Source organism: Ipomoea nil, unplaced genomic scaffold, assembly GCF_001879475.1.
Source record: "Ipomoea nil cultivar Tokyo-kokei standard unplaced genomic scaffold, Asagao_1.1 scaffold1993, whole genome shotgun sequence".
In the NCBI taxonomy this organism is placed as follows: domain Eukaryota; kingdom Viridiplantae; phylum Streptophyta; class Magnoliopsida; order Solanales; family Convolvulaceae; genus Ipomoea; species Ipomoea nil.
The window spans coordinates 2,224,218-2,236,084 of NW_017618421.1; the positions used below are offsets into that span (position 1 = coordinate 2,224,218).

General features: G+C 38.9%; 1 protein-coding gene across 1 annotated transcript; it reads left to right on the forward strand.

Annotated features, from left to right (window-relative positions):
• Positions 1-2,862: 2,862 nt before the first annotated feature.
• Positions 2,863-8,808, forward strand: LOC109147307 (protein argonaute 2-like). Its single transcript, XM_019294965.1, has 3 exons — positions 2,863-3,467; positions 4,339-5,518; positions 7,131-8,808. The coding sequence occupies exons 1-3, from the start codon at positions 3,281-3,283 to the stop codon at positions 8,569-8,571; spliced, it is 2,808 nt and encodes a 935-aa protein (XP_019150510.1). The 5' UTR covers positions 2,863-3,280; the 3' UTR covers positions 8,572-8,808.
• The last annotated feature ends 3,059 nt before the right edge of the window (positions 8,809-11,867 follow it).

The following is an 11,867-nucleotide window of genomic DNA, read 5'->3' on the forward strand; positions in this document are numbered from 1 at the left end:
TTTTCTCACTTCTCACTTGAAGATTTTTGGTATGCTCTGTACCAAATGAGATTTTTGCTCTATGCTCTTTCAAGCTTAATTGCTCTATTCGATCTCCTTGATGAGTTTCGAATTTTCTGCTCTTGCTCTATTTCTCTTCACACTTCACAGTTCTTCAAGTCTTCATATCTTCATCATTTTATAGCTGGTAATGAGAATCTGTCCGTTGGAAAGAGACGCTCTCATTTTTGAAATCTTGTATCTTTTTGTCAGAGATCTTATCTTATCTTCTGCAAAGATGTCAGAAAGGATAAGCTAGCCGTTGTTAGAGCTTCATCTCCATGTAAATGGGTTCTCAAACTTCATATGATATTTCCTCTGGTTTTACGTTGAGTGGGAATATCTGGGTGTAGAACGGCTTCTCTGATTAGCTCTGAAGTGGTCTTTGTATCTTTGGGATTTAAAAATATTCATCAATTTAATCCCATACTAGTTAAACTAGTATTTTTCCTTGTGAGAATATTTTCACTGTAAGTTCATCTTCATCTTCTTCATTCTCACGTTTGGGTGTTCTCAGACTTCAAACTGCCTTTGAACTTCCACCCAATTTGAATTTCTCTTTTGTAATTGACACCCAATTTCTCAATTGGCTCAGACTTCAAACTGCCTTTGAACTTCCACCCAATTTGAATTTCTCTTTTGTAATTGGGTGTGTAATTGACACCCAATTTCAATTGGCTTGTAATTGGCACCCAATTTGGCACCCAAACTGCTCCTGGTTCTTCAATTTGATCTCCATGTCTGGTTCTTCAATTTGATCTCCATGTCTTCTTTGAATCGGTGCTCCTGGTTCTTCAATTTGATCTCCATGTCTGGTTCTTCAATTTGATCTCCATGTCTTCTTTGAATCGGTCCCCAACTTGAAATTGCATCCCATGCTCCTGGTTCTTCAATTTGATCTCCATGTCTGGTTCTTCAATTTGATCTCCATGTCTTTTTGAGTCGGGTCCCCAACTTGAAATTGCATCCCATACTACAACCTTGGCTCCCAATTTCAATTCTACACTACAACCTTGGCTCCCAATTTCAATTGCTATGAAATCGGCTCCTATCTCAATTGCCACCTCGGCGCCCAAAGCTTAAACTAGCGCCCAACTCCATTAGATTAATTTAATTTGGTTTCTCAAATTTTACCTTGTAAAATTGTTGATGGTGAGTTTCAAACTTAAGCCACTTTGCATAATATATCAAGCATCATCCACTTCGTCCATACAACTTTTGATTAAATCTTCAATCATATTTGATGTACTCCTTTCTTTCCATAGATGCTTGATTTCCAAGTCAATTTCATGCATTCTTCCAACATTAATTTTCTTCACGAAAATTCTTCTGGGATATCTTCTTTGAGTAGCATTGACGTGATTTCATATCATTCATCTTCTTCTTTAATTTGTCATTTTCTTCAGACAAATTCTTGATTTTAGGCTTTATATCTTCTTCTTCTATTTTCATCCATCTTCCTCTGTTTTTCTCTTTTCATAATTAAATAATTTCCCGATCATGGTCTAAGACTCTACTAGACCTATAAAATAAAATTGGGGGATCTACAAATACAAATTTGGCATATCAAAACCATTACACTTTATTCCTAACACGTTAATATTCTGTCTGCAGTTAACGGAAGACTTACAAACAATTTAATAATAGAGGGGTAAAATAGAAATTTAAAATTATAATCTCATTCTTATGTTGAAACCCATTGCACAACAACCATTATTTTCTTCTTATATCTACAATCAAAGGTCTTTTTCTTCCCCAAGCTCTGAAGTCTCAAATTCACCCACTTCCAAACTGCGAAATTCATAGGCAAGTTGTTTCTCTATTTTATATGTTTAAATAAATAATCAATATTCTCTATTTTATATCAAGAAAAAAGTAGTCAATATTCTTCATGAAGTTAGCAAACATCTCCTCAAAGTTACTTTTTTCTTGCTCATAAATACGGAGAATATTAATTATTTATTTAAACATATAAAATAGAGAAACAACTTATGAACTTCGCAACTTGGAAGTGGACGAATTTGAGATTTCAGAGCTTGGGAAAGAAAAAGACATTCGATGGTAGGTATAAGAAGAAAAAATGACGGTTGCGCAATGAGTATCAACATAAGAAGGGGATTATAATTTAAAATTCTTATTTTAGCCCTCTATTATTAAATTATTTTTAAGTTTTCCGTTAGCTGTAGATAGAATATAGAGACCAAACTCGCCACTTTGCTCATAACTGAGGGACTAAATTCGAATAAGGCAATAACTTAGAGCATTCACATCAATGGTGAAAGAGGGGTTAATGTCAGATTTATTAGTTTGGGTGAGGTTAATAGCAAATGTGGGAAGGGGTTATTTTAGGAGATATTCCTCCTGCAAATACCCAATTAATGTCAGAAAAGGAAAAGAATAAAAAATAAAAAGCAGCAAATGCTAAAGGCCACACGGGCGCGTGCACTGCACGCGCCCGTGTGGCGCGTCAGGCGCGCTGACAGTGCGCCTGACGCATTAACTTTTTTATTTTTTATTTTTGTAAAATTTAATTTTATTTCAGTTTTTTTTTTTTTCCTTTTTTTCTCTCCCATCCCACACTCTCTTTCCTAATCACTCTTACATTATTCCCACATTCTTCCCAACTAATGTGGATGTTCTTAGGGATTGAATTGGAACTTGATTACAACTCAAAAACTTAAGATGCAATTTTTTCCTTAAAACAAATGTCATTTTCCATAAATCATATAATATGCGGGGTGGTGTGCTTTCCAATATTGAACCCACTACCAAGGGCTGGGATGCAAACACTAGTAATTCTAGTGTTTGGCGCGAGGTGTCCAGTCAACGAAACAGAAGCGATGATTGTCGTCGGTTTGCTCCGCCCCTTTCTCAGTCTCATCGAAGTTCCTGGAATTTTCAAAACACCCTTTCTTTCTCGTCCAACAGAAACACTCACCCAATCACTGCTCAAAGCTTGGCCGCCATGGAAATCCATCTTTCGCTTTGCTTTCTCCACCCCAATAATGCCAAATTTGACATTCAGTATCATCATATCGGTCCTTCTTGATGGAACTTCAAGCTAAGATTCCCATGCTAAGCAATTCCCTTTTCTGGAATTTGCTATCTCAAGCTTTGTATTTATGGCTCTGATCTTCATTCGCCTAACACTCAAATACTAGCTTCTTACACTCTTGTTTTTACTTATTAGTGGAACCTCTGAGCTGAGCTGAGCTATATATGAATAACGGCAACGAACAGTATGCGTCGCGGCGGTAGCGGTGGAAGTGATCAATACCGACGTGGTGATGATGGCGGAAGAGGTGGTGGCGGCCGCCGAGGGAATCATCACAACCGCCCAGGCCAAGGTGCCTTTGGTGGCGGACGAAGAAATGCACCAGGTTGGGGTGGTTCTTGCAATAACTCACCAGCCCAACCTCAGTCTAAGGGTACTCGATCTGCAATACCCACCCTTATTTACTACTTACATATAAATTAGAAAAATACTATTTGTGCATAAAATTAATACTTTCTCTTGCTTCTGCATATCCTGTTTGGTAAATAGTTGTTAGCCGTTAGCTGATTATGTTAATTAGAGGGTATAAATAGTTGATAACATTAGTTGGTTGGTAAATTAGCTGTTAGCTAATAGCTGTTTGGTATAATTTATTTTCTCAAAAAGTTAATTGAAAAAGTTGTTTGGAGTAACTTTTTGAATTTTAGCCTTTTTGAGTTGCAAAAAGCTAATTAACCAAATATTTATATTGATATTTTAACTACATCAAACAATTAATAGTGGTTAAATAAGCCATTTTTTACCAAACAAGGCCATGTCATGATATGGTCTTTTAGAAATGAAGCTAGAAAAATTGCAAAACTAGAAATGGAAAAGGGAAAAAAGTTTTGGATATCAATTGCTTTCTCTTTCCATTTTGTCAAAGCATACTTGCTGGTAGGGTGGACACTAGTGGAAATTATGGAATTTTCGACCACCTGAAAGTGATCTTAAATTAAGTCGAAAGCCTTGTTCCGATCACTTTTGGTATCCGAAAAAACCTTTATTGCTATTTCCGACGGTTTCGACTTGATTTAAGATTACTTCAAGGTGGTCGGAAATTCGATAATTTCCAGTAGTGGGAATTGAAGATATAACCAAACTTGAGAAAATTACAGTATGTATGTGTTGCTTTATAAGTCTTAAAAAGGGCCTTCTGTAATTGTGTAGTAATTCTGCAATATAATAGATGTGCTGCATACATTATGTTTGTAAAATTAGCACAAATTAAAGTTGAAAGGTAGTTTCAATCTTATTTTGCGCAGCCCCTGCTGAGGCCAATATGCAAACACCGAGAATTACTGAGCAGCAGGTCCAGTCTTCCCCTTCAGAAACAACTGCGAACCACCTTAAACCAGTTAACCGACCAGATAGGGGAACTATTGCTGTCAAGTCAATCAAGCTGCGTGCTAATCACTTCCGAGTAAGATATAATCCTCGTACCACGATAATGCACTATGATGTGGATATCAAGCAATTAGGCCCTGATGCTCAGCCCCAAAAGAAGTCGATACCAAAATCTGTGTTGTTCTTGATTAGGGACCAGCTGTTTCAAGATTATCCTGATATATTTCCCGTAGATAAGATTGTTTATGATGGTGAGAGGAACATTTTCAGTGCCATTCAACTGCCTACTGGGAAATTCAAGATTGTGTTGTCTGATGGGGAGAACTCCAAAACTCGCATTTATACGTTCTCGATCAAGCTGGTTAGAGATTGCTCGATGAGGAGCCTCTTGCAAGCACCTCGGAATATGCTTCAGGGATTGGATTTGGTTATGAAAGATAACCCTTCTAGGCATAGGATGTCTATAGGTAGAAGCTTTTACTCAACCGAGTATCGAGCTCGTGATGATCTCGGGTGTGGGGCTGCAGCATACAGAGGCTTCCGACAGAGTCTAAAGGTTACCTCACAAGGTCTTGCCTTGGGCGTGGACTACTCGGTTATGGCATTTCATAAGCCACAGCCAGTGTTGGAGTTTCTTAACGAGCACATCCCGAACTTTAGTATAGACCGTTTCGACACCTTCAAGCAACGGGTGATCGATGCAGTACGAGGCTTGAAAGTGAAGGTCACCCACCGTGTTACCAAACAAAAGTTTACCATCTCTAGGCTAACTGATGATAAAACTCGGGATCTTTCTTTTGAGCTTCAAGATCCAAAAGGAAAAAACCCACCTAGGATAGTTTCTGTGGTTGATTATTTTAGGGAGAGATATGGCGTAGAGATTAAGCACAAGGATATCTCATGCTTGGATTTAGGGAAAAATAACATGTCAAACTTTGTACCGATAGAATTCTGTGTATTGGTTGAGGGACAAAGGTTTCTGAAGGAGAATTTAGAGTTTGAAGCAGGCAGGTTGTTGAAAAGAATATCACAGCCTCCACCAGAGCAAAGGATGGGTGCAATCCATGAAATAATGCAGGCAGTGGATGGACCTTGCGGGTATGTAGTATTTTAAAGCTTTTATTTCTCTGTTTTATGATCAAACGCTCACCACTACATCAAAAACTATAGCTAGTAGCGAAAGCCCAACTTTATTTCCTTTTACCACCACACATTTTCGAGAGCCAAAGTGCTGGACTTGGCCTTTTGCTGACCAGCCTCTTGCCCAACAATCCCCATAGCCACATGGTGCTGGACTTGGCCCTTACCGGCCTTCGCCCAACAATCCCCCTCTGCACATAGTGCTGGATTTGGTCCTTTACCGGCCTCCACCCAACAATCCCCCTAGCTACATGGTGCTGGACTTGATCCCTTACTGGCCTCCCCCAACAATCCCCCTAGCCACATGGTGCTGGACTTGGCCCTTACCGGCCTACGCCCAACAATCCCCCTAGGCACATCCTTCGCCCAACAATCCCCCTAGCCACATGGTGCTGGACTTGGTCCCTTACCGGCCTCCGCCCAACTATCCCCCTAGCCACATGGTGCTGGACTTGGCCCTTACCGACCTCCGCCCAACAATCCCCCTAGCCACATGGTGCTGGACTTGGTCCCTTACCGGCCTCCGCCCAACTATCCCCCTAGCCACATGGTGCTGGACTTGGCCCTTATCGGCCTCTGCCCAACAATCCCCTAGCCACATGGTGCTGGACTTGGCCCTTACTGACCTCCGCCCAACAATCCCCCTAGGCACATCCTTCGCCCAACAATCCCCCTAGCCACATGGTGCTGGACTTGGTCCCTTACCGGCCTCCGCCCAACTATCCCCCTAGCCACATGGTGCTGGACTTGGCCCTTACCGACCTCCGCCCAACAATCCCCCTAGCCACATGGTGCTGGACTTGGTCCCTTACCGGCCTCCGCCCAACTATCCCCCTAGCCACATGGTGCTGGACTTGGCCCTTATCGGCCTCTGCCCAACAATCCCCTAGCCACATGCTGCTGGACTTGGCCCTTACCGGCCTCTGCCCATCAATTCCGTTAGCCACATGGTGTTGGACTTGCCTTTACTGGCCTCCCGCCCAACACTCTGAATGAATGTGGAATTTTTACTGCTGCTATTTTTGTATGATACAAACCACTAAAAGATTAAATTTTGTGTAGTTAGTATATGTTTCAAGCAGCTTTTAAACTGTTTTCTGTTTTTTTTTTTTTTTTTTTTTTTCATCAGAAGTTTAATGCTCAACTTGTTTTCTATTGGCTTATTTTGTTGAGCCAGAAATAATACTTCACTAGGACACTCCTATGATGAAACTCTGATGGAAATGGTATTACATTCATCATAAACAAATGAGTGAGGATATAAACTTTTTGGTTGGGAATGTATAAACTCTATCTGCTTATACTACTTGTACTTTTTATTTACCCCAATGTACTTGGGTCCAACACCAACCCTTGGACATTGGTTTTCTCATGGATCATATCATGCAAAATGCATTAGAAACTTACTAAAATTTAAGTTTTTTTTTTTTTTTTTTTAAATATGGATACCCAAAGTGTAATTAACATTTTCTGGTGATCTTTTTCTTCGTAAGAAATACTTTTTCCTTCATGTAGTAAGAAACAAGGTGAATAAAATGAACACTTGTACATTTAACTTGTTTTATGACAGAGCTGTCACTCAAAGTTTTGGAATTGGAATCGAGAAGAACATGACACCTCTTACCGGTCGTATACTTCCTGCTCCTGATTTGAAATTAGGCACTTCAGATAGAGTTCTTGTCAATGATAAAGGCCAATGGGATCTCGCTGAGAATTCTTTAGTTGAGGGCAGACCAGTTCTGCGATGGGCGTTGATAGATTTTACAACCTTTGAATATCGTCATAGGCTAAAGGAGAGATACTTCGTCAGCAACTTGAAGCAACGATGCAAGGAGTTAAGAATCCACCTCGAGGATCCTCTAATTCATCGTCGTACTAACATGCAGGAGCTCTCGAATGCCAAGAAGGTTGAAGATCTCCTTAAAAATGTGGTTGAGGATGCAAATAAAAAAACCCCGGGTAAACTGCAAGTCATAGTTTGTGTGATGGGTTCAAAGCATTATGGGTATAAGTATTTGAAATGGGTTTCTGAGACAAAGATTGGAGTAGTTACCCAATGTTGCTTGTCGAGAAATGCAAATGAAGCAAGGCATCAATATCTTGGTCATCTTTGTATGAAGCTAAATGCGAAGCTTGGAGGAAGCAATGTGGAGCTCTTGGAAAGGCTCCCACATTTCGAAGGCGAAGACGATGTTATGTTCATTGGAGCTGATGTCAATCACCCGAGTGCACAAAACTCGACGGGTCCATCCATGGCTGCAGTTGTTGCCACGGTTAACTGGCCTGCTGCGAATCGCTATGCTGCTCGGGTTTGCCCACAAGAGCATCGTAAAGAAAAGATTCTTAGTTTCGGGAGCATGTGTGGTGAGCTTGTGAATACTTATGCTCGATTGAACTATGTGAAACCCAAAAGAATTGTGGTCTTTCGGGATGGTGTGGGTGAGAGCCAATTGAGCATGGTTCTTAATGAAGAACTAGATGAGTTGAAGAAGGGTATTTGTGAAGCAAACTACCAACCAACAGTGACTTTGGTTGTGGCTCAGAAGAGACACCCCACTCGGATGTTTCTCCAGAATAGGAGGGATGGGGGTGGCTCTGGCAATGTGCCTCCGGGAACTGTTGTAGACACAGTTGTTGTTCATCCATCAGAATTCGACTTTTATCTCTACAGCCATTACGGGAGCATTGGGACGAGCAAGCCAACACACTACTATGTTGTCCATGACGAGAATCGTTTCAGTTCTGATGACTTGCAGAGGCTCATTTATAATTTGTGCTTCACTTCTGCTCGGTGCACCAAGTCTGTTTCACTCGTTCCACCGGTTTTCTATGCAGACCTTGTTGCCTACCGGGGGCGCCTCTTCCAAGAGGTGGTCAGGGAGATGGAATCTCCCGTCTCATCATCGTCATCATCATCTGAATCATCGTCATCTTCATCTTCTGCTGCTTCGTTCCAACGGATGTTCTATGATGTGCATCCAGATCTCCAAAACAGCATGTTCTTTATCTGATATGAGGCTCTAAACAGCAGAGGAGGGTTGAGTTTGTTCGTGAATCTAACTGGTTCGTGTATTTTGCTTTATGTCAGCTTTCCTTGAGTCATCTGAGGCTGATAGAAATAAATGTGTGTATGTGCTAGTGTAATTTGATGTATCTGATATGGTAAGCATGTTACACTAAATATACAAGTATAATACATGTAATGTTTTAACTTCATAGCGGGAGCCAATAAGACCGAGCACCTTAAGCCATAGTTGTCATTTCTATAGCATTGCCAAGAATTGTAAGGAATTTTGGTGTTTTGTCTACTACTTGGTCTCCTGTTGAACTAGATGGTGTAGTATCAAAATCATAGGAGCAGTGTCATCATTATTATAGGTTAAGTAACGAAAATCGTTATTTTCCATTCAAACCACAACATAATGGTCATAAATGGCCTATTATATTAGCTTGTACCACTTAATACAGACATAATGAAAATGTTACAAAGCATCTGTTTGTGATTGAGTGATGAATGAAAACCTAGATTTGTTCCTATGAATGTGGTGGTATATATATATCTATATGGTTAGGATAAAACGTTTACCACTACGTCAAAAGTTATAGGTAGTGGTAAAAGCGTAATTTTATTTTCTTATAGATCGTCATCACATTTTTCAGAGATAGGGTGCTGAATTTGGCCCTTCACCGACCTCCGTTCAACATGCATAACTTCATTTTTTTATAGACCATCACATATTGGAGAGGTAGGGTACTGGACTTGCCTCTACACGAGCTCCCACCCAACCTATATTTTTTGAACCTTTAGCTACTTTTTTTTTTTTGAAAATAACCTTTAGCTACTTATTTGGTATGCATGTGCATTATTTGATTGCGAAACCGCTACAGGTAATATTATTCAAGAATATCACCCCACAATAACCAACCAGTAGTCTAGCTATTAACACTGTTAGTTCCTTGTAGAAATTAAAGTTTTATACAGCAACATAACACTAATTTCTTCATATAGTCTTTATTTCAATGGGGAAAACACACGGCAAAACATCTGCCTTAGAAATGGGGATGGATCTCTCATCTACATATTATTAGAATTTAATCTTTTGAAACAAGAAACAAAATTTTAAAAAACTAACAAAAAATATAGATCATTTTTCTAACATTATATTTTAGGATATGATAGTGTAGAATTGTGTTTTTCAGTTTTCATACTTGGATGTATCAAAATTTGGTTTTCCGTGCGGTTGGCTAATTGATGTACGATTGTAGGGTGAGATAAGAGTCATTGATCTTGTGAAGACCACATTCAGGATTAACAAGAATTTTAAAAAAAAAATGTGGCCACAATTTGGTCTTTTTGTATCTAGTCAAATTTAATGTGCGTGGTTTTCCATCTTAAGGTGCATGATATTTTTTCTTAAGGTGCGTGGTTTTGTGTTTAAGGTGCGTAATTTTTGTTTTGAATGCTTAAGGTGCGTCAGTTGTTGAAACTTAAGTCTGTTGGTCTAAAGCTTTAATTAGGTGCGTGGTTTTTCTACTTAAAGGTGCGTTGTTTTCCTTCTTAAGATGCGTTGTTTTCATTCTTATGGTGAGTTGTTATCCTTCTTAAGGTGCGTTGTTTTTCTTTTTAAGGTGCGTTGTTTTCCTTCTTAAGGTGTTACATTTTTTACATTTTGCTTTTTTATTGAGGACGCACCTTTTTTTTTTTTTGTTTTTTTTTTATATTAGTCCCAAAACACAATATGTATTCTTTAAAAGATTTTCTCTACAAAAGTCAAATTTATGTTAATCTAGCTTAAGGTGCGTAGATTCGAAGCTTAAGGTCCATCAGCTTAGAATATTTTTTATAGAGCATTGATCACCGCACTTGATCTCATCCATATATATATATATATATATATATATATATATATATATATATATATATATATATATATATATATATTGTAACACCCCACCAATTTCATGTTGGAAAAATAGCATTAAAATGATATTTTGAGTGATTATTTTGTGGTACAAATATATGTGGGATCCACTTCCGATTTGGGTCGGGTCAACGCGAATTCGGGTTCTTCGTAGTGAGACGAAGAATTTGATATAATGTACGCTCAAAATGGATAACAGGTGAATGAGAAATTAATTCTCAAAGTGAACCTACTTGAGAGAAGTCAAAAACTTAAGTTTAGATGCTAATTAAAATTAGCATTCTAATAACATTTATTGCACTGCACGAAAGTTGGTGCTTAAGTGGATTAAGTTTTGAAAGCTTAATTATAAAGCTTTGGAATTTGGAATGTTGCAAATATGCATGCACGAATGTTCCTTTATTTTGAAAGCTTAATTAAGCTTTGGTTTGGGAAATATGCATGCACGAATGTTCCTTTATTTTGAAAGCTTAATTAAGCTTTGGATTGGGAAATATGCATGGACGAATGCTGCATGGAATTGAAGTTTCGTGCTCCTTTCGTTATGTCTGAGCTACTTTCGTGCTAAGCACGAGTCAATGCAATATGCATTGATTCGTGCCGCACCGTTTCGGTACTTTGCGGACCATTCGGGTGTGATTTTCGGTCCCAATTCGTTAACCTTTCGGGTTTGTACGGACTTCTCGGTCACTCAGATATTTGAAACGGGTCGCTACAATCGGTACGAATTAATCGGATATTAAGTTCGTGACCGTTGATATTATTTCGATAATAAGTACGATCGTTTCAAACGTTATAATTCAATTTTTAAATTGAATTTATGTTGGTTAATGTGTCATGATGATGCTATTAAGTACTAACCTCCTATATAAGAGTGTTTTGGGAGTAGAGGTTGATATACTGCATAGTGAGAGACAACAAGTGATGGAAGAACATGAGAGTACACAACACACAAAGATTAGCACTTTTTCTTCTCAAAAACTCTGCTCCTACTCCATTCTTGAAGCTGTGTTTTGCCCGTGTTCTTGTTCGCCAGGTTCGTTCGTTTGGGTGCTCAAACGTCGAACCGTTGTACGTTTTATCCTGGGAAACCTAGGCCACAACGCTCCTAGCACTTTTGGGAGGTGGCAAATAAGGTTTTAAGGAAAGACAGACACTTTGCCTAACTCGTACTTTCTTTTCTTCTTCTTTCTTGTTTTGGATTATGCTCTAAGCAAAAATCCGTTCTTTCTTGTTGATTTGGAATTATAATCTAAGGATTATATTTTCTTTTTGGTTGATATATATTGGTATATCTTTTTTCGTAGATATACATGTATATATAACCGTTGGGTCCGTTTATATATATTCGTGTGTATATATATATTTCGGATATATGTCCAATA

Excerpts from the sequence above, each read along its gene's own strand:
- LOC109147307 (XM_019294965.1), top strand. The coding sequence starts at position 3,281 with ATGCGTCGCGGCGGTAGCGGTGGAAGTGATCAATACCGACGTGGTGAT. Across the intron at positions 3,468-4,338 it reads AGCCCAACCTCAGTCTAAGG|CCCCTGCTGAGGCCAATATG; the intron begins GTACTCGATCTG and ends TATTTTGCGCAG. Across the intron at positions 5,519-7,130 it reads GCAGTGGATGGACCTTGCGG|AGCTGTCACTCAAAGTTTTG; the intron begins GTATGTAGTATT and ends GTTTTATGACAG.